General features: G+C 39.3%; 1 protein-coding gene across 1 annotated transcript in view; it reads left to right on the top strand.

Annotated features, from left to right (window-relative positions):
* Window positions 1-7,340: 7,340 nt before the first annotated feature.
* BICRAL (BICRA like chromatin remodeling complex associated protein) overlaps window positions 7,341-26,719 on the top strand; it is a 43,105-nt gene continuing 23,726 nt past the window's right edge. The window contains exons 1-4 of the mRNA XM_007936240.2: window positions 7,341-7,381; window positions 8,693-8,741; window positions 8,844-8,912; window positions 14,972-16,651. Coding sequence (XP_007934431.1) covers window positions 7,341-7,381; window positions 8,693-8,741; window positions 8,844-8,912; window positions 14,972-16,651 — 1,839 coding nt within the window. The remainder of the gene's footprint in view (window positions 7,382-8,692; window positions 8,742-8,843; window positions 8,913-14,971; window positions 16,652-26,719) is intronic.

The raw sequence follows: 26,719 nt of genomic DNA, 5'->3' as shown, positions 1-26,719 counted from the left end.
CCAAGATGGAGTAACAGGGACTGGATTTACCTTCTTGCCTAAAAAATTAAAAAACTAGATAAAATGAAACAATGTTTTTTAGACAGCATAGCACAGCAACTCATGAGAAAGGAAAATCAAATGAGTTGAGCCCTACAATTGCCCAGACTTACTGTCTGGAAAAAGTTACCAGGCCATCTGGTAATCTTTTGGAGTTGAGCTGATGTAGCTGGAGGTGAAGGAAGCTAACATTCACAGAGCAGAAAACCAGAGAGAGCTGCACAGAAAGAAAACTGGAGATTTGTAGAGGGTCTCTCTTAAGTCTCAGCTGATAACTGATTTGTACATGTGTGAGGAAACTATTCAAGTCCTGAGAAAGAAGCACCCAAAGGGATTAGGGGAAACAATATACTTGGAAGTCACACGGAGCAGAGAATAATTTGTGTTCCCAACTGCAAGAGTGTAAAAGTCCTTATAATTCATGAGACATTGAGTAAAAGACTCAAAAGGCTATAGCCTCAGTATAGGGCAAATTTAGTCTTAACCCACCAGCCACTCCTCTGAAGGAAGGTTGGGCAATCCTACTTCCGTAGTGATACTGCCTCGGAAACCCAAAGAGGGGTCGCTATGAGTCAGGGCTGACTCGACGGCACATAACAACAACAACAACAACAAAGGTTAACAAAACTTAAAAGCAACTTTCAGAAGAATTCAAACTGTTTCCAAGTAACTTAATTGTGTCTTATACAAGCTTACAAATATCTCTAGGAATATAAAATATCCAGCACCCAATAGTGTAAAATTAACAATGTCTAGCATCCAATTGGGAGCTCTGGTAGCATAGTGGCTAAGTCACTTGCCTGCTAACCAGAAGGCTGACGGTTCAAACCCACCAGCCACTCCTTGGAAGGAAGGTTGGGTAATCCTACTTCCGTAGTGATACTGCCTCGGAAACCCAAGGAGGGGTCGCTATGAGTCGGGGTCGACTCCACGGCAAACAACAACAACAACAACAAGCATCCAATAAAAAAATTGCCACAAATGCAAAGAAGCAGGAAAATATTACCCATAATGAGGAAGAAAAAAAGGAATAAATAGAAGCAGACCCAGAAATAGCAAAGATGATAGAATTAGTAGACAAGAACATTGAAAAATGGTTATCACCATTTTGCATGAGTTCAAGAAGGTAGAGGTTGAGCATATTAAATAAAGACATGGAAGATATAAAAAGGAAGGAACTTTTAGAGAAGAAACCTACAACGTCTGAAAATAAAGATATACTGAATAAGGAAAACAGCAGATTGGACACTGCAGAAGAAAAGATTAGTGAGTTTAAAGACACAGCAGTAGAAGCTATTCTAGATGAAGCCCAGAGAGATTAAAAGGCTGAAAAAAAGAGAATATCAATGAGTGGGACAATTGTAAGCAGCCTAATGACATACATATAATTGAAGTCCCCAAAGGAAAGGGAGAGACAAGATAATAGTTGAAGTTCTAAATTTGAGGAAAACTATAAACCCACAAAGGTTCCTAGATGGCACAAATGGTTTGTGTCCTCTGCTAACCTAAGGTTAGTGGTTTACACCCACACAGTGGCGCCATGGAAGAAAGTCCTAGCAATCTGCTTCTGTAAAGATTTACAGCCAAGAAAGCCCTATGGAGCAATTCTACTGTGTGACACAGAGGTCTCCATGAGTCAGAATCAACTCAACAGCAACCAGGTTGATTTTGGTGTAAAGCCTACATCTAGAAGCTTAATGAACCCCAGGCATAAGATGCGTGAAGAAAACTACCCCAAGACATAGCATAATGGAATTGCTTAAAATCAGCAGTCAAGAGAGAAACCTTTAAAACAGCCAGAGGAAGAAAAAAACATTATAGACAAAAGAACAAAGATAAGAATGACAGCAGACTTCTCATGGGAGTAATGCAAGTGAGAAACTGTGTAGCAATATCTTTAAAGAACTGAAAGAAAAAATATATCAATCTAGAATGATATGCCCAGCAAAAATGTATTTCAAAAATTAAGGCAAAATCAACACTTTTTCAGATATAACAAAAGCTGAAAGAATTTATCACCAACAGACATCCACTATAACAGATATTAAAAAAAAAAAAAAAAAAAAAAACTCAGGATGAAGGAAAATGATACCAGTTGGAAATCTAGATCTAGTAAAAGGAATAATAATAATAATAAACCATTGCCATCAAGCCAGTTCCAACTCATGGAAACCCTAAAGGGCAGAGTAGAACTGCTTTTTGGAGTTTTCAAGGCTGTAGATCTTTACGGAAGCTGACTGTCACATTTTTGTGAAGCAGGTGATGGTTTTGAACCTCTCATTTTTTGGTTAGCCACTCAGTTCTTAACCACTGTGCCACCAGGACTCCGGCAAAGGAATGAAGAGCACCGGAAATGGCGATTATGTGGGTTAAAAAAAAAAAAAAGCTATGACAGCTCATTATACCTGCATTAGCCCAGGCAGAGGAACCACGATTCTGAGGACTCTAACCAGTCTACAGTCTATCCACTCTGCTTGAATCAAGCCCCTCAATGATCCCTCTGCTAACTTCAGCACTTTTTAGAGGTAAATATTATGTAATTTGGTGTTAAACCAAATTAATACAAGTAAAGCAAATTTCAGTAATTTTTCCTGTTTGGTAAGATGACCTGTTGTATTGACTCTTGGTGGGCTTTCCAAGTTTCAGCTTATTAGTTACCATCTTCACTAGGCTGTATTTTTGGAAGAAGAAAAAGAACAGAGAAGCAGATAAGGGAAGAAACAAAAACATTTGTGGTAGAGGTCATGTGCCAAATTTCAGTTTGTGAAGTGTTTGAAATCTTGTTTTATGACTCTCAAAGTCAAGCTTAGTTTTGTTCCACTATTAGAATATCAAAGTTGGCAGAATTGACTTTCTTAGGTAGCTTTCCTAAAATCTCTGCTCTTGAAATCAGTGTTTCTTGTTATAAAGACTTAGTTGTTTTTTGTCCCTGTATGAGGGAAAAAAAAAAAAATTAGAAGGAGCCTGTCATCTTCCTTCATGTTTCTGCCTTGGAGGTCTTTGGAGTCTTTCTTTGTTCTTAATGAAAATCAAAATGTCTTTAAGCTAGCTGACATCAGTTGTTTCCGAGATCCTACTTTGCTGATCGTAGCTGTCAGAGCGACCTTATGTATAACAAAATGAAACGTTGCATTACCCTGTGCCATCTTCATGATTGCTGGTATACCGGAGCCCATTGTTGTGGCCACTGTGTATTTTGAATGTCTTCCAACCTAGAAGACTCCTCTCTCAGCCCTGGATCAGTCAATATTCTATTGTAATCTGTAAGTTTTCATTGGCTAATTTTCAGAAATAGATCACCAGGGATTCTTCCTAGCCTGTCTTAGTCTGGAAGCTCCCCTGAAATCTGTCCACCATGGGTGATCCTACTGGTATATTAAATACCAGTGACGTAGCTCCCAGCATCACAGCAACACGCAAGCCACCACAGTACGACAAACTAACAGACACTAAACTACTTTAAAATGAATTACCTAGAATTGCTAAGTAAAATGATTTTACATTTAAAATTGCTAAATTGCCCTTTCTAAAGGTTATATGAGCTCTGGTAGCATAGTGGCTAAGGCACTTGACTGCTAACCAGAGGGCTGGCGGTTCAAACCCACCAGCCACTCCTCGGAAGGAAGGTTGGGCAATCCTACTTCCGTAGTGATACTGCCTCGGAAACCCAAGGAGGGGTCGCTATGAGTCGGGGCCGACTCGACGGCAAATAACAACAACAACAACAACAAAGGTTATATGAGTTGATAGTTTCACTCTTAGTGAATAAAAGTTCCTGTTTCCCCAGTCCCTGATCAGAAAGTCCTTAATCAAACATTTTTAGTGTTTGCCAATCTGACAGGAAATAGTATCACATTGTAATTTTGATTTCTATTTCTCTAAGTGAGGCTGATTATATCTTTAGGAAGTATTTGTCTTTCCTTTTTTGAATTAATTGATTATTCATATCCTTTTGACTTTTCTGAAGGGTAGCTGATTTCTTTTTCCTTAATTATAGAAGCTCTTTATATATCATATGTATATATGAGATGAAATAGAAGCATTTTTCTCAGTTATGTTTTCTGGTTTTATTTTAGTCTTTGACTTTGATTAGGGTGTGTTTTCTCTTTAATCATGCAGAATTTTAAAATTACATGTAGTTAATTTGTCCATCTTCTTTTTCATGGATTATGTTTTGTGACATACTTAGACTTTCCTCATGCCAAGGTTATAAAAAAATTCTCCCACATGTTACTCTAGTACAAGGTTTTGGATTCTTTTTCCCCATTTAACTCTTAAATCCATCTGGAACATATGTTTTGTGTAAAATGTGAGGTATGAATCCACCTTCTTTTTTCCATATGGCTAAGAACTTTCCTCCAGTGGTCGTTTGAAATGTCACTTTTTATACTGTGTTGTCTTGATTAAAGCTATTATTCAAGATGTTGCCTCAATTAAGAAACATTTTAAAGGTTAGGTTTAATTTTTTTTAAGAGTGGTAGTCAAGTGTACAGGGCAGCGATTTCCCAACTCTTGCGTCATCTATTAGAATTTGGTCAGAGCTCTAGCCTCCTTCCCTCTACAACAAATCCTGCTATAGTAAGCTGCTATCACTGAGGGGAATGTATCTGCCTCCAATGTGTTGGGCCAAAAAATCGTTTTTAACTTTTTATCTAGGGATTTCCCCTTAGAGTGAGCCTCATCTTTCACACAGCCATATAAAATTTACCTGGTAGGAGGGATGTATCTAATAACTTCAGGGTAGTTGCTTTAATGAGAAAAGAGCCCTAGCGAGTCTTGAAGTAAAGTGAGAGCCTTTCCAAAGAAAATGAGACTCTTCAATTTTGAGTCATTAATTATTAATAAAATTCACAATTTTACCTTGGTCAGTTTACTTGAGTGGACCATATGCCTGCCATCTAGGGAAAGTCAGTCTTGAATTGGACTATATTATGACTGTATTTTGGCCGGGGTCCAAGGATAAGGGTCATCCCTTTTCATTCTAAACTATTTAAAATCAGAAAAGAGTATGGCCCTTTAAAAAGTAGAATTCTGAGGATACTACTCACTATAAAGGTAAGAGAGTTCTACCCATGGGGCTAGAGGAGAAAACCTGTCTGTCTGGTAGGTCTCCTGATGCCACTGACTAGAGGATGGGTCCACACCACCTGGATGCTACCCCCCAAGGAGCATTTTTTCAAATCAAGTGGTTTACCGGCTTATTTGATTTGGTTGGGGAGGATGCAGAATCACTTTAAAGTTTATCCAATACTATAAAAGTGTTCTTTCGTTTGGACTTTGGACTACTCAAGAAGTAACTTGTCACTTTGTGGTAGCAAATGCTGTCTGTGCTTGAAACTCCTAGTGGCAGTACCACCTCAGTGGAATGAAAGGTATCGATTTCCTTTCTTAGAGTTTATTTGTCAACTGTTAGGGCATCTCATCAAGTAGAGGAACTAAGTAGAGGCTTAAAGAAGTAAGAGAAGCTAGGAATAGTTGTGAAAGTGTTTTTGTTGGGTATGGCTATTTTTCACCTTTATTTTTATTTGTCTGCACCAGAGATTGTTGGACACTTTAAAAAATAAATTTCCAAATGATACAGTGAAATTACATTAAAATGGAATGCAGTAAAGAAATAATATCCACACTAGAGGCTTAATTATACCTCAAAATTGACTAATTTGTTCCACTCATTGAGATGTCTGGGAGACAAGCCCATGGTATGAGAATCACTAATATAAACCTACCATATTAAATATCATAAGGATTTGAGGAAGACTTTTCACACAAATTTTTATATACATATCTATTTGGTGGTAGTTTATTTTTCCTATTTTTTCCTTCTTGTCCCATTTCTCTTCAAAAGTTAGGTTATGTTAGAACAGTTGTGTTAGCATGCCCTTGAGTATCTCCCCAGTCTGAATCCTAAAAAGCAGATTTCACTTAGCCATCTGCCCCTCTCTCTGTTTCAGCCATGACATTACCTTTTGATAAGGTTTTCCCGCTCATTCTTTATCCTTCCTTAGCCATCTTCTCTCCCCTCCATTGTGGCTCTGCTCAAATAGATTGTCATCTCCCCGATCATCCAGCAACTGAACTAATTCACCCAACAACAGGAAGGTCCCACATCGGGGGATACTTACCCTTTCCAGACTTTTCCTGAGGAAAGCAAGTTTCCTTCCATGTGGCAGGGTGAATTTTATGTTTGTTTGGCCTTGTGACTGATGATAGACTGGGCAGTTTAGGAGAACTGGGGAGGAGGTGGCAGTTTTAACAGAGAAAAAACATTTAGTCGAGACTATCCCTTCTGCCTCCTTTGGGCGTGTTCCTCTTCTGGGCATCTCTTCAGGATTTTATTCCTCCGTCCAACTGCCGCTCACAACTGCCCTTTCCAACTGCTCCAGAGCTCTTGGCTCTGGCATTCCGTGATGTAAATTATTCCACGCATGGTTCGAAATGGGTGTGAAGCAGTGTTGCCAGGTGTCGGATCACTAGTGTAAGTTTACCAGATCTCGGGGGAGGGAGGAGAAAGGGGGAGAACTCACTCTTGGAATTTGTACAATTGTTCCTGTTTCAGCCACAGCACAATAATTGAGCTGGCCAAGCTTGATGTTATCGATGGCTAAGGAAAGTGGGAGCTCAAGGCTCCGAGATGGGGTGGGTTTTTGGTTGAGGTTTTCTTCTTTGAAGATTCTAGTGTTGGGATATAGAGTGTTTGGAATCGAACAGCTAGCAGTCTCACTGCAGGGGAGGAAACCAGGACCTACAGGACAGACTCTGGAGCAGTACTGCCTGGGATTATCATGCCTCTTTTTTGTCTCAAAATGTAGAGGGAACTGGCTTCCATGTTTTCCTCAAGATAGCCAGAATATGGCAAGAAATCTTTTCAGATTGCTCACCATGTTTAGAAACATCCAGTTGCAAAGTTGAAAGACCTCTGTAGCTATGAGATCTTTACTAAAACAAAAGTCTTGTTTCTCCCCTTGTTTATGAAACATTTTGAAAACGTTACAGTCATGGTTTATAGCACCTTTAGGGAATCTGCGTGTAAAGAAAATTGCCACCAACTACTGTTAATTGGTCTTGGTTCTTTTCTGACTTGTAAGTTAAAGATTTGTTTTCAGTAAAAACAATTTAAATTAAATACTTTATCCCTTGAATAACCACAACACCTTTTTGAAAATTGTGTTAATAGAAGAAAACCTCACATGAATTACACAGCTGTTTTATCTAGAAAAATATAAAGTATGTTGCGTTGATGCTGTTGCCTTTAATCAGCTTTGCTGAACTATGCTTTCCTATTCCTTTTCTTTCTAGTTGTCATGGATGATGATGATGACTCGTGTCTCCTTGATCTTATTGGGTAAGATGCTCCTTGAAACTCACGGTGAATCAGTGTGTGAGGTTTGCTGTATTAAGCCAACCTAATAAACATATTAAAGCCTGGTGGGTTTTAAAATAAACATCAAGTAATCACCATAGATATAGTAGAGAGACAGAGACATGGATTAGTAAGTAATAGGGGTCATGATTCAGTAATACTTTGTTAAATTTAAGGAGCCCTGGTAGCACAATGGTTAAGTGCTTGACTGCTAATTGAAAGGTCTGTGATTTGAACCTATCAGCCATACTACAAGAAAAAGATGTGGGAGAAAAATATGGCAGTCAACTTCCATAAAGATTACAGCCTTGGAACCCCTGTGGGGCAGTTCTACTCTGTCCAATAGGATCTCTGTATGTCATTGAGTCACAATCAATTCAATGGCAATGGATTTTGTTTTTTCGGTTTCTTAAATTTATTGTCTAACAAATCCCAGGAGGCAGAGATGTGTGATCATAGGAAATGGAACAACATCAAAACAAAATAAAGCAAAACACTACTAATAAAATTGTTTTGGAGATGGAAAAATTAGGGAGAGGATTTTATGAAAACTCATATGTCATTGACTTTTCACTCTAGTAAGAATTAACCCTAATTAACCATCTAGATGCAGCGACGGGTCTCTCCTCATCCAGAGCAAAGAATAAAGAAAAACAAAAACATATGGAAACAATTAGTCTGAGGGACTAGTGGACCATGCGATCCTCAGCCTATATGACCATGAGACCAGTAGAACTAGAAGATGCCTGGCTACCACTCTACAATCAACCATTCAGAAAAGGATCAGTATAGGAGATCCTGGATAGAGTGGGAGAACAATGTGGAACAAAACTCAAAATCATGGAAAAAAAAAAAAACAGGTTTACTGGTCTGATAGAGCCTGGTGAGACCCCTGAGCCTATGGCCCCTGAACTCACTCCTGTGGCTTCCAGCCAAACAATAGACAAGCATGTAGGGTGAACATTTATATCAGGTAGATATACTCCTTAGAGTGATCAGTCGTGGGAGAACAGAAGGGCAGTGTTTGCACAGGGAGATGGCTGTGGGGGCAGGAATGCAAAGGCAAGAAGAACACAGGGAAGAGGTAACTACAGGGAGGAAGTGGGAAGAGAGCTGTTACATTGTGGGGAATTGCGATGTCATGAAACAAAATGTGTATGAACTGCTGTATGGAAAATGAATTTGCTCTGTAAACTTTCACCCAAATCATGATAAAAATTGTTAAAAAAAAAATTAACCCTAAATATAAGAAATGTATTTATTTGTCATGTTGCCTCTGTTTTTGTTTTCTAGAGACCCACAAGCATTGAACTATTTTCTCCATGGACCTAGTAATAAATCTGTAAGTAATACTAAGAACATTACAGACATAAGTTTGGTTTCTTCTTTACAGTTGAAGTAAAGAAGGTGAAGTAACCACTTTGTTGAATGTGTACTTTTACAGAGCAACGATGACTTGACTAATACAGGATATTCTGCAGCCAACTCAAATTCAATTTTCGCCAACTCTAGTGTGAGTATTGGAAATTATAATGATCAAGTTTCTGTCTCATTGATGCCTTGTGAATTAAGGCTTTAAATGCCTTCATATGATGATGAGAATCCTTACTTTGTCCTTTGTAATTGACAGAGAAGGAAAATCTATTGACCTATGTCAATCTATGCCCATGTATACCTATTAACTTAGCCAATTAAGACAATATGAGATTTACTTTATCAATTTTTTAATAAGCTTTCAACTCTTTCTAAAATGACTCAGAAATGTTTTGACCTCAGAAAGAATTAGAATATTCTGAACCTTGCTTCATAAGCTTTAAAGAAATTACTTTTAATTATAGTTACTTATCATTTTCACATTAAACCAAAAAAAAAAATTATAATAATAACTGGCGCTAACTGAGCATTTAGTATGTGCTTGGCATTAAATGACTTAACATATATTAACTTCATTTAATCCTCACAATAATTCTATTAAGTAGGTTATAATGTATATTTTATACACGAGGAAACTAAAACACAGAGAAGATTATTCAGCTAGAGTTGCAGAGATAGGATTTTAACCCAGACCTCAAGGCTCAAGGTCCCCAGGTGGCATAAACTGTTTGTGCTTGACTACTAATCTAAAAGTTGGCAGTTCAAACCCACGCAGTGGTACTGCAGAAGACCTGGCTATCTGCTTCCATAGGATTACAGCCAAGAGCCCTATGGAGCACAGTTCTACTCTGTAACATATGGGGTACCCATGAGTCAGAATTGACTCAGCAGTAGCGGCTTTGTTTGTTTTTTTCCCAGGCTCTGGAGCCTATATCATACGCTCTAGAAACATCTAGACAGAAAACTGAGCTGGGTGTTGGGAGAGTCTCTCCTGGAGACTATATTCAGATGACTGTGTTTAAGCCTTAATCTATTCAACTACCTTGTTCTATCATGGATGGTAGCCTGGGGTTGGACAGCTCTGCCACTTACTGGCTGTGTAACCTTGGATATGTCACTAAATCTATGTAAAACTCAAATTTCCTCATTTATGAAACCAGGGAATTAATGAAACTACCTCAGAATAGTTAAAATTACTTGATTAATCCATGCAACCACCACTCATCTGTCAGTTTGTCAGACTGTGGTGGCTTGAGTGTTCCTGTGAGGCTGGAGGCTATGCCACCAGCATTTCAAATACCAGCAGGGTCACCCCTGGTGGACAGGTTTCAGTGGAGCTTCCAACTGAGACAGACTCAGAGGAAGGAAGGGGCCATCCACTTCTCAAAGAATTGGCCAGTGCAAATCTTATGAATAACAGTGAAACACTGTCTGATGTGTTACTGGAAAACTTTATGAATAGCCCTGAAACATTGTGCGATATAGTGCTAGAAGATGAGCCCCTCAGGTCAAAAGACACTCAAAATATGACTGGGGAAAAGCTGCCTCCTCAGAGTAGAGCTGACCGTAATGATGTGGATGGAGTAAAGCTTTCGGGACCTCCATTTGCTGATGTGACATGACGCAAAATGAGAAGAAACAGCTGCAAACATCCAATAATAAGCAGAACATGGAATATATGAAGTATGAATCTAGGAAAATTGGGAGTTGTCAAAAGTGAAATGGAACACATGAACATCAATATCCTAGACATTAGTGAGCTGAAATGGACTGGTTTTGGCCATTTTGAATCAGACAGCCGTATGATCTACTATGCCGGGAATGACAAATTGAAGAGGAGTGGCATGGCATTCATCATCACAAAGAATGTATCAAGATTTATCCTGAAGTATAATGCTGTCAATGATAGGATAATATTCATATGCCGAAGGTTGGGCAATCCTACTTCCGTAGTGATACTGCCTCGGAAACCCAAGGAGGGGTCGCTATGAGTTGGGGCCGACTCGACGGCAAAAACAACAACAACAACAACAAGGAAGACCAGTTAACACTAGTATTATTCAAATTTACACACCAACCACCAAAGACAAAGAAACTGAAGATTTTTACCAAATTCTGCAGTCTGAAATTGACCAAACATGGCAATGAAAATGTGTTGATTATCACTGGTGATTGGAATGCAAAAGTTGGAAACAAAGAAGAATCACCAGTAGTTGGAAAATATGGCCTAGGTGATAGAAATAACACTGGAGATCACATGATAGAATTTTGCAAGACCAATGACTTACTCATTGCAAATACCTTTTTCAACAACATGAACAGAGTCTGTACACATGGACTTCACCAGGTAGAGTACACAGCAATCAGATCAACTCTTATCTGTGGAAAGAGGTGATGGAGAAGCTCAATATCCAGGCCAGGAGCTGATTGTGGAACAGACCGTCACCTCCTAATATGCAAGTTCAAGTTGAAGCTGAAGACAATTAAAAGACGTCCACAAGACACAAAATATGACCTTGATTGTATACTTCCTGAATTTAGAGACCATCTAAAGAATAGATTTGATGCATTGAACACCAAGACCAAAAACCAGGGGAATTGTGGGATGACATCAAGAACATCATCCATGAAGAAAGCAAAAGGTCACTAAAAAGACAAGAAAGGAAGAAAAGACCAAAATGGATGTCAGAAGAGACTCTGAAACTTGCTCTTGAACAGAGAGTAGCTAAAGCAAATGGAAGAATCAGCAAGATAAAAGAGCTGAACAGAAGATTTCAAAGAGCAGCTCGAGAAGACAAAGTTATTATAATGACATATGCAAAGACCTGGAGTTAGATAACCCAAAGGAAAGAACATGCTTGGCATTTCTCAAGCTGAAAGAACTGAGGAAAAAATTCAAGCCTCGAGTTGCAATATTGAAAGATTCTATGGGCAAAATTTTGAATGATGCAGGAAACATCAAAAGAAGATGAAAGAAATACACAGAGTCACTGTACCAAAAAGAATTGGTCGATGTTCATCCATTTCAGGAGGTGGCATATGATCAAGAACCAATAGTATTGAAGGAAGAAGTCAAAGCTGCACTGAAGGAATTGGAGAAGAACAAGGCTCTAGGAATTGACAGAATACCCAAACAGATGCTGTACTAGAGACACTCACTCGTCTATGCCAAGAAATTTAGAAGACAGCCACCTGGCCAACTTATTAGAAGAGATCCATATTTGTACCCATTCCAAAGAAAGGTAATCCCACAAAATTGTGGAAATTATCGAACAATATCATTAGTATTACATGCAAGTAAAATTTTGCTGACAATAACTCAAAGACGCTTGCAGCAGTATATTGAAAGAGAACTTCCGGAAATGCAAGCTGGATTCAGAAAAAGACACGGAACAAGAGATATCATTGCTGATGTCAGATGGATTTTGGCTTAAAGCAAAAAATACCAGAAAGATGTTTATGTTGTATTGACTATTCAGAAGCATTCGATTGTATGGATCATAAAAAATTATGGATAATATTGAGAAGAATGGGAATTCCAGAACACTTAGTTGTGTTCATGAGAAACCTGTACATATAGACTAGGAGGCTGTCATTCAATCAGAACAAGGGAATTCTGCATGGTTTAAAATCAGGAAGGGAGTGGGTCAGGGTTGTATCCTTTCACCATACTTATTCAATCTGTATGCTGAGCAAATAATCTGAGAAACTGGACTATATGAAGAAGAGTGTGACATCCAGATCAGAGGAAGACTCATTAACAACCTGTGATATGCAGATGATACAATTTGCTTGCTGTAAATAAGGATGACTTTAAGCACTTACTGATGAAGATTAAAGACTTCAGTCTGCAGTATGGATTATACCTCAACATAAAGAAAACAAAAATCCTCACAATTGGACCAATAAGCAGCATCATGATAAATGGAGAAAAGATTGAAGTTGTTAAAGATTTCATATTACTTGGTTCCACAGTCAACACCAATGGAAGTAATAGTCAAGACATCAGATGACGTATTGCACTGGGCAAATCTACCAAAAGACCTCTTTAAAGTGCTAAAGAGCAAAAATGTCTCTTTGAAGACTAAGGTACATCTGACCCAAGCCATGGTATTTTCAGTCACCTCATATGCATGTGACAGCTGGACAAAGGATAAGGAAGACCAAAGAAGAGTTAATGCTTTTGAATTGTAGTGTTGGCAAAGAATACTGAAAGTACCATAGACTGCCAAAAGAACTAACAAATCTGTCCTGGAAGAAGTGCAGCAACCAGAACACTCCTTGGAAGCGAGACGGCCAGACGTTGTCTCACCTACTTTGGTAATGCTGTCAGAAGGGACCATTCCCTGGAGAAGGATATCATGTTTGGTAAAGTGGAGGGTCGATGAAAAAGGGAAGGCCCTCAATGAGATGGATTGACACAGTGGCTGCAACAGTGGGCTCAGGTATAGCAAGGATTGTGAGGCTGGCACAGGACCGGGCAATGTTTCGTTCTGTTGTTCATAGGGTCACTGTGAGTCGGAGCCCACTCAATGGCACCTAGCAACAACACAATCCATGAAAATCACTTGGTATAGTGCTCAGTAAATGTTAATTTATCATCATCATGGCTTTTATTTTTCTGATCTATAAAATGAGGTAGTATTAAGAAAGTCTTTGGGAATGCACAACTCTTTCAAGTATTTGAGTGAGTGTAAGGTACGCTACATCAGATCATGCAAAATACCTCTACAAGCTAAGGGTGACTTAAAAGTCATAAGACTGGTTTCCTATATGGTTTGTGAATCAATAGCATTCCTGAAATTCATTCTGAACAAGTAATAAATAACTACAAATCATACATTTATCCCATAAAGCTAAGTCTTAGCCCATCCCTTATTATTAATGATTTTTATTTACCAATTCTTCCACTTCCGTGTGAGTATTAAGTGAAACTTTCAGACTGCTTCATTCAGTATATATTTATTGGGAACTTGTAATGCATCGTCATTATAGCTATAGTAGAAATGCCAGAAAAATGTAGATGTTAAGCCAATCATCTGTTAATGTAAAAAGCATTTAACGATACCTCACTGTTCAGCAGATAGTCATGGTTACCTCCATATTTCTTTGCAAAGAATTATCTTCCTTGGTTTCACTTCCTTTCCCAACTTCCTTTGACATGGTTCCTCAAGACCTAAAATGATATCCACCCAAATCAGACAGCATTATTCTCATTGCAGCTGTTGATTCAGTGTAAGATTAACTAGTCTTGGCTTTTCTATTTAGTTCTTCCCCTCTTCTGGCCCCTAACACTTTACTAGTGTAGAGCTGAGAATCTCCACAGCCTTGCAAGTTGGAATGCTCATTCTTGATTGATCTATTTTTTTTTTCTTTACCTTATTTTAAAATGGCTGTTGATTCTTTTTCTTTAATAATTTTGACATGTCCCATGAAAGACTGCTAAAAAGCAGACTGTATCATACTTAAAATTGATTGTGTTCAATTATCTTCAAATGCTTGGTTTTTTTTTTTGTAGTTGGATATAAGTGGGTGTTTGATAAGTATTGATTGACTTTTACTTGAATAGGAGACTCAAGTGGTTTTTAAGACATCTTTATAAGCTGATTACTTGTAAGAAATAAATTGACCACTTGTCTTATGGCAGAAGCTTGTTTTTATCTGAACTAGTGTTGTTGGGAGTGGTGAGGGAAAGTACTAAGGTCTTTCAGACTACTCTAGTTCTAAGCCATCTTCTAGATCTCTAGTAAAACAACACCCAGTGCTTCCACAAATCACTAAGACTCCTGTGTTACAAAGGACTGGACATATCTGTGTCCTGGACACAAATCTGGGACTAGACTCACTTAAGTCTTGGACAGAGAGCAATTTTGTAAAATAAAGCCTGTGACAGTATCTCAAAAGTGAAGCTAAACTCTGAGCAGTCCTCAGTGTATGTTCATGTTATTTATCTATTCCCTAAAAAATAATTTATCAGATCAAAGAATGCATATACTTAAAAACATGTTAGACATCATTACTAAGAACGTCATGTATCAGAATAAGATGAGCACTTTAAAGAGCTGTGTCTGAAAAGTGGACTGTTACACACTTTATTCAGGTTCAAAAGTAGGATTATTATTACTTTTTTTTTTTTAATATCTTTCAGAGGCTGTAAATGCCAGGTAACATACTGCTTATTTTTATTTTGTTTTTTAGAATGCTGATCCTAAGTCATCCCTGAAAGGTATAAGCAACCAGCTTGGAGAAGGACCCAGTGATGGACTGCCACTTTCAAGTAGCCTTCAGTTTCTTGAAGATGAACTTGAGTCTTCTCCTCTTCCTGATCTCAGTGAGGACCAACCTTTTGACATTCTTCAGAAATCCTTGCAGGAAGCCAATATCACTGAACAGACATTGGCAGAAGAGGCATATTTGGATGCCAGTATAGGTTCCAGCCAACAGTTTGCACAAGCTCAGCTTCATCCTTCTTCATCAGCATCCTTTACTCAGGCTTCTAATGTTTCTAATTACTCAGGTCAGACGCTGCAGCATATCGGGGTGACTCACGTGCCTGTTGGAGCATCATTTGCAAGCAATACAGTAGGTGTGCAACATGGCTTTATGCAACACGTGGGGATCAGTGTTCCCAGCCAACATTTGTCTAATAGCAGTCAGATTAGTGGGTCTGGTCAAATACAGTTAATTGGATCATTTGGTAATCAGCCTTCCATGATGACTATTAATAACCTAGATGGATCTCAAATCATATTAAAGGGCAGTGGGCAGCAAGCCCCATCAAATGTAAGTGGAGGGCTGCTGGTCCACAGACAGACTCCTAATGGTAACTCCTTGTTTGGGAACTCCAATTCCAGTCCAGTAGCACAGCCTGTTACCGTTCCATTTAACAGCACAAATTTTCAAACGTCTTTACCTGTGCATAACATCATCATACAAAGGGGTCTTACACCAAATTCAAATAAAGTCCCAATTAATATCCAGCCAAAGCCTATCCAGATGGGTCAGCAGAATACATACAATGTGAACAATTTGGGAATACAGCAGCACCATGTACAACAAGGGATCTCTTTTGCCTCTGCAAGCTCCCCCCAGGGCTCAGTGGTTGGTCCACACATGTCTGTGAACATTGTAAATCAGCAGAACACAAGGAAACCAGTCACCTCACCGGCGGTGAGCAGCACTGGAGGTAGTATTGTTATTCATTCTCCCATGGGCCAGCCTCATGCACCCCAAAGTCAGTTCCTCATACCTACAAGCCTTTCTGTCAGTTCCAACTCGGTACACCATGTCCAGACCATAAATGGGCAACTTCTTCAGACTCAACCCTCTCAGCTCATTTCTGGCCAAGTGACCTCAGAGCATGTCATGTTGAACAGAAACTCTTCCAACATGCTCAGGACCAACCAACCATATTCTGGACAAATGCTTAACAACCAGAATACCGCTGTCCAGTTGGTGTCTGGGCAGACGTTTGCCACCTCTGGAAGTCCAGTGATAGTCAATCATGCTTCTCCTCAGATTGTTGGTGGGCAGATGCCCTTGCAGCAGGCATCCCCAACCGTATTACACCTGTCGCCTGGGCAGAGCAGTGTCTCCCAAGGAAGACCTGGCTTCACCACCATGCCGTCAGTGACAAGTATGGCAGGACCTAGCCGTTTCCCTGTTGTCAGCTCAACCAGCACTGCCCATCCTAGTCTTGGCTCTGCGGTTCAGTCTGGTGCTTCAGGATCAAACTTTACTGGAGATCAGTTGAGCCAGCCAAACAGGACTCCGGTACCGGTCAGTGTATCTCATCGTCTTCCAGTTTCTTCTTCCAAATCTACCAGCACCTTCAGTAACGCACCTGGAGTGGGAGCCCAGCAACAGTTCTTCTGTCAGGTAATGTTTCCTGTATCAAGTAAATATTTGGACAATTACAGAAAGAAGAGTAGAATGTGCATTCAATAGAATGTAAGTTTCATTGTAGGTTCCAAATTTATTAATTTAAAAATTTCAACTTTTGATTGCATTTTTCCTTATCTATTTATTTATTTAATCTAGCACAACATAGTTGAGAGTGAAGATTTTGGAATTAGACCTTTGGGTTTGAATCTAAGTTTTATAACATTGAGCAAGTTAGCTTACCATTCTAGGCTTACTTTTTCTCATTGGTGAAATAGGGATAATAATACTATTTATCTTGTGGAATTATTAGGAGGATTAAATGAGGTAATCCACAAGTAACACTTAGCACAATCTCTGGCAAATAGCAAATACTCAGTAAGGGCCAATGTTAATATATATACTTGATGACATGTATTGGGGGCATTTAGGACAAAAGCTGATTTTAGATTGTTTACTTACATCATATAGTAAGCCACTAGTGATGTGATTGTGGACTGGGTAGAGAGGTCATGGCTGTTTCTTAGGTGCCAACCAGAGGCTCAGGGATACAACATGACTCAATGGGTATGTGGCCTGCAGCAGAGGTAGGATACAGGGCCTCTTTCATTTAACCAGGTACATGAACCTACTCTTTCCATCCTTTGTGCAGGTATATTACTGTGGGGAATCAGTAAAACCACAGAAGTATTATATTCTTCATGAACATCTCAAGTGGTTAACAGCAAAGTCCCTATGTAGCGCAGATTGTCTGCACTTGGCTAGTAACCCAAAGGTTGCCTCTTTGAACCCATTCAGTGGTACCATAGAAGAACCAGGCCTAGTGAGCAGTTACATAAAGATTACAGCCAACCCTACTCTGAAACCTTTGAAGTCTTCCCAGATGAATACATAAACAAATGACTTACCAAGTGGGTAACAACTTCAGTCACTCACCTCCATCTGATGATCTTGGGCTCTTCCAGCTCTCAGTCCCCACTCATTCAGGGCACATTCCCTAATTAAAGCTTTTCTTACCTGGGGACCAATCCCACATCCCCATTTCTATCCCATGGTCTACCCTCCTCTGTTTGCACTGCCTTTCTCCTGCACATTTAGAAGTATTCAGAAACTTCTCTATAACATATATATCCCTCTTTTAAGATATTTATACCTTTGATTTAGTAATTTCATCAAGAATCTTAAGGAAACAAGCAAAAATTATGTATGGGCAATGATGGTCACTGTTAAGAATTTTCAGATCAAAGGTGTTTGTTAGTTTGTTTTGAAATGTCAAACTGACAGAAAAGTTAAAGTTGTAAGAACAGTGCAAAGAATTTCCATAATACCCTTCCCTGAGATTCCCCAGAGTTAACTTTTTACCACATGTGTTTTATGTCTTCTTTATCATGTGTGTACTCTCTCACTCAGTTTGTGAGAGTAAATTACAGGCAGGTTACCTCTTGACCACTAAATACTTCAGACTTCAGTTGCATATTTCCTAAAAACAAGGACTTTCCCATACATTAACCACAATGCAGTAATCATATCAGCATTATTGCACTGCTGTCGTCTAATCTGCAGGTTTATTCAGGTTTATTCAACTCTCATAGTAATATCCATTAGAGCAAAAGAGAAAAAACAAAAAATTTCTTTTGTTTTTATGGTCCAGGATCCAATCCAGTCTATCTTGTCATTTTTCCTTGGTGTTCTTTAAATCTGGAACCTTTCGTCTGTCTTTCTTTGTCTTTTATGACCTTGAGATTTTTGAAAAGTACAACCAATTATTTTGTAGAATGTCCCTCAATTTTGGGTTGGTCTGATATTTCCTTATGATTAGATTGAGGTTACACATTTTTGGCAGGATTGCCACAGAAGTCATGTATCTTCTTAGTGCTCCAGATATGGATTTGTCTCATTACTGGTGATGTTAACTTTGATCACTTGTTTAAGATGGTCTCTGCTAGGTTTCTTTTCAGTATAAAGTTACTGCAAAAAGGACATGGGGGTGGCATCCTCTGACCTCCTCTAAATTCACAAGGGGCAAACAGAATCACCATCAGCAGCCCAAGACTGATTCCTGTGACGCCAGACATGCCACCACCCTTTAATCTTTTTGCAAATTCAGACAGCAACCGTCCTTCCCACAGTACTCTTTACTTCTCTACTGGACTTGATAATTCATTTCAGTGGCCACAGAGAACTTATAGACAATACTTGTGATTATGGAGTTTATTTGGGAAGTAACAGGTTACAATTCAGGTTCAGGAATGCTCAGGATACAGTTTTTTGACCGGGACCGCCTCCCGTCTGCCACGCTCACAAGCACACCTTTTTGGCCCTTGGCCTCTCAGCCTGGCTTCCACCCTGCTTGGGCAAGTGTTGCAAAGCTCTTCTAGCTCTGCCAATAGGTGTGCCTAGGTGCAACCTACTCCACCAGCAAGGCTTCTGCCCAAAGGCACTTAGCTTTCTCACTCTGTGGGCCAGCAAGCCTGCTGCTGTCTCCTGCCAGTCTCTTGGTTCTGCTACCACTTCTGCCTATGCTGCCACCATCTCTCTGCTGTCATCTCAGCATAGGGATCTTGGGTCCAATGACACATTTGGCTCCTGGCTTTTCCCTCTTGATGGTAGTGAGATACCCCTTCTGCCTCTGGAGGGCTCATTTTAAGCCTAGCAGAATGACAAAACTGACCAATCTTCACATTAGGGTTCCAAACACCTTATTTCCATGGTCCCAATCCCACAGGGGTGCCATGTACCTTATTTACATTATTAGCAAGCTATCCAATTCCCTTGGGGGGTCCACAAGTACCTTACATACTTGTGGGTACATAGCCCCACCCAGTCATTTGGTGGGAGTCACGAAGACCATGGTTAGAAGAGCCATATTAAGTAATTGACTGTACCACAGTTACTCTTTCTCTTTGTCATTTGTAAGTATCTTATGGCAGGTACTTTGAGACTACGTAGTTATCCAGTTTCTCATCAAACTTGCACACAGTAGTTTAAATTTCCATTGATAAGTCCCGATGGAATCAGTTATTACTATCATAATTGTCAAGTAGAGATGTTCTAATTCCATCATCCATTTTACATTTATTATTGGTATTTCTACTCTAAGGAAGAGTTTTCCCTTCTCCTTCCTCTATTTATTTGTTTTTATCAATATGGACTCATAGATTCTTATTTCATTCCATGGGTTTTAAATTGTTATTATTTAATTTTGATGCTCCATTTGACCCAGATTTGCCAGTGTATGCCCTTCCAAATTGACTGCTGGACTTTCTGAGCTATTTCCATCATACTTTGATCACTTTCATTCATTTCTAGAAAGCAAGATGTTTCCTCTTCATCTTTACTTTCCCTGCCCCTGCCCTTGGAGTCAACCATTTCTTTAAAAAGCTTTGCTTCCTTCTCATGGCGAACAATATCTGGGGACCAAAATCTGAGCATTTTGTATGCTCATTGCTGCTGAGATCCTCTGCTGACAAAGCTGGGAAATATATATGTTTATATATACTCAGTGGAGCTCTGGTGGTGTAGCGTCCAAGGCATTTGACTGCTAACCAGAAGGTTGATGGTTCAAACCCACCAGCCACTCTGAGGAAGGAAGACTGGGTAGTCTACTTCTGTAAAGATTTACTGCCTCAGAAACCCAGAGGGGATCGCTATGAGTCAGAATTGACTCGATGGCAGTGAGTTTGGTTTTTTTATCTATACTTAACATCAATGCTGTGTGCTGTCAAATCAACTCTGACCTTTTAGGGCAGAGTAGAACTGCCCCATAGGGTTCCCTAGGCTGTTATCTTTGCAGGAACAGATTGCCAGGTATTTTCTCCTGCAGAGCTGCTGGTGAATTCAAACCACCAACCTTTCAGTTAGCTTAACCATTGCACCACCTGGGCTCATCTGTAACTATTTCTGTATCTGTCAATCTGTGCTAAAAACCATGAGTTTATAGTGATATTCCAGTTCTGATCCAGCACCACAGGGTTCATTCAGGCCTGTCTCTTTTCTGTACGCGTGACTCCCTTTTCTAGCATTGAGAAACCCAGCTCCACGATATATTTACTTATTTGTTCAATCTTAAATACACGGAAAGTAGGTTCAGAATTGCTAATTCATACCCCTGTGAAAAGCAGACCTATTAATTATCATTAGTGTATTGCCCAACCTTCCTTCCGAGGAAGGTTGGGCAATCCTACTTCCGTAGTGACACTGCCTCGGAAACCCAAGGAGGGGTCGCTATGAGTCGGGGCGACTCCACGGCACATAACAACAACAACAACACTGGTTTACGAAGGAGCCCCTGCTGGCTCAGTGGGTAAGCACTGTGCTGGGTAAGAACCCATCATCTGCTCCTCTGGAGAAAGATATGGTAGTCTGCTTCCATAAAGATTTACAGCATTGGGGGTGAACATTTACATTAGGTAGATACATTCCTTACAGCATCTGTTGAAGAACAAAAGGGCGGTGTTTGCAACGGAGACAGCTGGGGCTGGGGCGGGGAGTCCATGGGAGGGAAGGATGCTAGAAAGAGGTCTACAGGGAGGAAGTGGCAAGAGAGCTGTTACATTGTGAGGAATTGCAGTCAATTTCATGTAACAAAATGTATATGAACTGCTGTATGGAAAATGGATTTGCTCTGTAAACTTTCACTAATGACAATTAAAAAAAAAAAAAAGATTTACAGCCTTAGAAACCCAATGGGGCAGTTCAGTTGTTAGCCTAAGGGTTATTGTTGTTGTTAGTTAGGTGTAGCCTAAGGGTATATAGTCCAGATCCTGAGTTCACAAGATACTTGCCTTAATTCTTTTTTTTTTTTTTTTCTCCCTTGGTGTGGTTATACTCTTCCTATGACAAACAGTTCAAGTTCAGTTCATTTGTTTCTGTTTCATTTTAGAATTCTTTTCCCACCCTCCTTGTTGATTTTCTCACATTTTCTTTTGAACTAGTAAACAGTTAGCATGGTCCCCATAGCCAGGGCTACGCGGAAGATTCACCTGGAATAGTAAACTCATTGTGACCAATTTTCATGAGAGTAAACTTCCACCCCTCCTCGATGCTCCCAGTCCACCATCCTTTCCTGCCAGTTCTCACTCACCCCAGTAGTGATATAATCTCACAAGTTATTTATTTATTTTTTCCTGTGTTTCTTTTCATACAAATGAGCAGATACATATGTATTTTCTTACTTTTCTTCCTTTCTTACTCAAAATGTAACATACTCTTTGGTTGCAAAAAGTTTTTTAAAAAACTCACAAATCTAATAACAGGTGGGAGAAAGATGTGTCAGTCAGCTTCCATAAAGGTTCAGTCTAGGAAAGTTTATGGGGCCGTTCTTCTCTGTTGTATAAGGTCACTATGAGTCCGAATCAACTTGGCACCACTCAACAACAACAATTCAATAACAGAGGAATAATTGGATATGATGAGGTATAATTTAGCCGTGTAAAGGGTTTCCAAAAATCACACATTAGGGGAAATGCATACAAAATAATTTCAAATGAGAAATGCACATTTGAATATTTAAAATATTTAACAAACAACAACTTGTTCACACTTTTAGAGAAATGACAAAGAGTGACAGTGTGGCAAATGAGAAAACTGAAAACAGTCTTGCATTTTCAGTTACAAAACAACCAGAAACTTGACCAGGAGGACATGCACTACAACATTAACAGCAGTTCTCTGGGCAGTAGAATCACACACAGATTATTCTTATATTCCTCTGGGTTGAAAATACACCTCACAGAAGAGATGAGACTGGGACAGGGTTTATCAAAATATGTACGTGTTATATTTTTGAAAAAGCTTTATTAACATAAAATTCACATACTGTACAATTTACCTATTTAATGTTTATTTTCAGTATATCCGCAGATATGTGCAACCATTAACAACAGCCAATTTTAGAGCATTTTCATTACCTCAAAAAGGAACTCCATATCCTTTAGCTATTACCCCTCTAATCCTACCCCCTGCACCTTTCCACCCCCAGGTCTACTATCTCTATAACCATTAAAAAAAAATTGCCATCAAGTTCATTCTGACTCATAGTGACCTATTGGGTTTCTGAGGCAGTAAATCTTTATAGAAGCAGATTGCCTCATCTTCCTTCCACAGAGTGGCTGCTGGGTTTGAACCTCCAACCTTCTGGTTAGCACTCAAATGCCTTAGGCACTGCACCACCCAAGCTCCTTAGTATCTCTATAGATTCCCCTATTTTAGACTTTGGTATCAATGGAATTATCTAGTATGTTGTCTTTGTGACTGGTTTCTTTCATTTAGCATATTTCCAAGCTTCATTCATGTCATAGTATGTATCAGAACGTCATTCCTTTCTAATGACTGAGTAATATTTGCTTGTATTGGGTATGCCACATTTTGTTGACCCGTTCATTGGGGATGGATGCAGAGCTGTGGTGGTGCAGTGGTTAAGCACTCAACTGCTAACCAAAACGGTTTAAAACCACCAGCCACTCCATGGGAGAGAGTTATGACAGTCTACTTCTGTAAAGGTTACAGTGGGATAGTTCTGCCCTGTGCTATAGGGTCACTATGGTTGGAATCGACTAGATGGCAACGGATTACTTTAAATTTGGTTTGGTGATGGACATTTGGATTGTTTTTATCTTGTACCTATTTTGAATAAATTTATGAACATTCAGGTATAACTTTTTTTGTATGGACATATCTTTACATCTCTCTTATAGAAGTGGAATTTCTGGGTTATATGTTAATTCTACGTTTAACAGTTTGAGGAACTGCCAAACTTTTCCAAGGGAGCTGTACCATTTTACATCCACATCAACAGTGTATCAGGTTCCAATTTCTTAGTACTCTGCCCAACACCTATAATTGTCTACTGTTTAGATTATAGCCATCCTAGTGGGTATGAGGTGGTATCAGGTGGTTTTGATTTGCTTTACCCTGATGAGCAATAATGTAGAACATCTTTTCATGTGCTATGCTTTTTGGCCATTTGTATATCTTCCTTGTGATGAAAATATATATAACAAAACATTTGCCAATTCAACATTGTTTACATATACAACTTAGTGCCATTAATTGCATTCATCGTGTTGTAAACCCATCACCACTATCTGTTTCCAAATTATCCCACCACCATTTACAGAAACTCAATGCCCCTAAGCAAAGACTCCTCTTTCCCCCCTCCTTCCCACAAGTAATGAACTTGGGTCTGTATATGTTTGCCCATTTCATATGAGTAGAATTGCTACCGGATAAATATGGTTCTTAGCTGCCTATTGCCAGGAGAGCCAGTATACTCAATGAGGTGAAAAGTGAAAGCATTTATTGATCCCCCAAGGAGACAGGGGCATTATGTCTACCAAAAACTATCTCCCGGAGCTGAGAAAGGGTTCAGGTTTTAAAAGGGAATTGGGCTGAGGGGTAGGAGGTTTGAGGAATGCTGATAATGCTTTCTTCTTGTTGTGTCCTCTTTGCTTTGTGACCTTTTTTTTCTTCTTATGGTTAGTGATATGTGGTTAGTGATATAAATGGCCTTGTTGTTGTTGTTGTTATGTGCCGTCGAGTCAAACCCGACTTATAGCGACCCCTCCTTGGGTTTCCAAGGCAGTATCATTACGGAAGTAGGATTGCCCAACCTTCCTTCCGAGGAGTGGCTGGTGGGTTTGAACCGCCAGCTGTCTGGTTAGCAGGCAAGTGTCTTAGCCACTATGCTACCAGAGCTCCCATGTCCCCTCTTACCTGTTGGGAAAGATTAACCTTATAAGGAGGGAGAATGTGGGAGTGGGTAGCTCTGGCCTACAAGGAAATATAAGGAGGAATGTGGGAGTGAGTGCCTGAAGGCCTGTAAGGAGAGAAAGAGAAAAAAAGTTAAAATTTGGTTAAGACAGCTGTTCCCTTACTATCTAGGGCAATAACTAGATCATAAAATATTTGCCTTTTTTGATTGACTTATTTTACCTTGTTTTCAAGGTTTATCTATATTTTCAGGACTTCTTTCTATTGTATGGACATTTTGTTTATATCCATTCATCTGTTGAGGGACACTTGCATTGTTTCCACCTTTTGGCTATTGGAAATAATGGTGGAATGAATATTGGTGTACAAGTTTCTGTTTACGTTCTTGTTTTCACTTTTGGATATACACCTAGGATTGGGATTACTGGGTCATATGGCAATTCTAGGGACCTCTGGAGGCATAGTTGTTAAGGCATTCAGATGCTAACCAAAAGGTCAGGGGTTCGAACCCACCAGCTGCACTGCAGGAGAAAGATGAGGCAGTCTGCTTCTGTAAAGATTTACAGCCTTGGAAACTCTGTGGGACAATTCTACTCTGTCCTAAAAAGGGTTGCTATGAGTTGGAATCGACTCTATGGCAGTGGATTTTGGGATAGTAATTCTGTGTTTAACTTTTTAAGGAACTGCCAAGCTGTTTTTCACAGTGGCTATACTGTTTTACATTCCCACCAGCAGTAAAGGGAGGGTTTCAATTTTTCCACATCTTTGCCAACATCTGTTATTTTCCTTTTTTTTTTTTTGTCATTGCCATCCTATTAGGTTAAAGTGGTATCTCATTTGACTGCTAACCAGAAGGCTGATGGTTCAAACCCACTAGCCACTCCTTGGAAGGAGGGTTGGGCAATCTACTTTCATAGTGATATCGCCTCAGAAACCCAAGGAGGGGTCACTGTGAGTCGGGTCCCACTCCACGGCACATAACAACAATGGCAAATGACTTTGAATATCTTTTCATACGTTTGTTGGCCATTTGTATAGCCTTTTTGGTGAAGTGTCTATTCCATTCCTTTGCCCATTTTTTGATTGGGTTGTTTATCTTTTTGTTGTTGACTTACCACTTTTTAACTGGCTTGTTGTTTGTCTTTAGTATTGAGTTACAAGAGTTCTTGATATAGTCTAGATACAGGTTCTTTACATATAGGTTATTGCAGATATTTTTTCCCATTCTGTGAGTTGTCTTTATATTTTTTTTTAATAAGTAAAACATAGAAATGGTAAAAAATTAAAACAGTTCTAAAATAGTTTAGAGTAAAAATTACATCTTCCTCCATATCCCCCAGTTTCCCTCCCAGAGGCCCCCACTGTTTCTAGGTTCTTTGTATTCTCGCAGAGATATCTTCTGTATATACAACACTATATTGCATATATAGAACGCAAACCAGACCCTTTTCTGTCAAGTTAGTTCTGATTCATAGTAAGCCTGTAGGACAGAGTAGAACCATCCCATAGGGTTTCTAAGGCTGTAAATTTTTTGCAGTACATTACAGACTTACCACTTTATTATGTAAGTTGCGGATCATTTTGGAACCATTTGTACTGATTTGCTTTATTGTTATTATAATTAATTGTACATAATCAATCAATATGGTCATTTCTTTCTTTTCCTCTCCCTTTTTTGCTATATAATAATAATTCTTTAATGGGGGGAAAAGACTTGCCCCTCTCTCCACGACTCCCCAAAGTTTTGATTATTCAAAGGTAACAAGAAGCCTTCAGTGACAAATCCAGAGTAATTTTATGTAACTAGTAATGCTGAAAAGGAGCTCTGGTGGTGCAGTGGTTAAGGCATTTGGCCTCTAACCAAAAGGTCAGTGGTTCAAACCCACTAGCTGTTCCCATGAAGAAAGATGAGGCAAACTCCTTCCATAAAAATTAACAGTCTTGGAAACTCAATGGAGGTCGCTATGAGTCGGAATCAACTTGATGGCAGTGAGTTTGGTTTGGTTTTGGAGTAGTGCCAGAAAGTATTAGGAATTATTAGGTCAGTTGTTATTTGAAGTGTGTTTCTGCTGTAGGTTCTCAGGAATGACCATGTTGGAGTAAGGAAGCCACAGCCTTGGTTGCAGTGTGATTTGGAAGAATGGTATTTTAGTGTCATCTAATATCCAAACCCCTAAGACATCCAGGAACAGTTATAGAGACTTTTTTACATTATAATTTCTGTATAAATTTCTTTGTAGCACATTATAAAATATAGATCTTTATAAAACACCATTATCAGAATCCTTCAGTGTTTGTCTATCTGGCGAAATTTAATTTAGCAAGTTTTGATACTGTGAAAGATTAATGTTAAGA

This window comes from Orycteropus afer, unplaced genomic scaffold, assembly GCF_000298275.1.
Source record: "Orycteropus afer afer isolate SDZICR_OR568_19922 unplaced genomic scaffold, OryAfe1.0 scaffold00034, whole genome shotgun sequence".
Classification (NCBI taxonomy): Eukaryota; Metazoa; Chordata; class Mammalia; order Tubulidentata; family Orycteropodidae; genus Orycteropus; species Orycteropus afer.
Note: the sequence above shows the minus strand (reverse complement) of the source record. Positions and strands in the feature narration are given on the sequence as shown.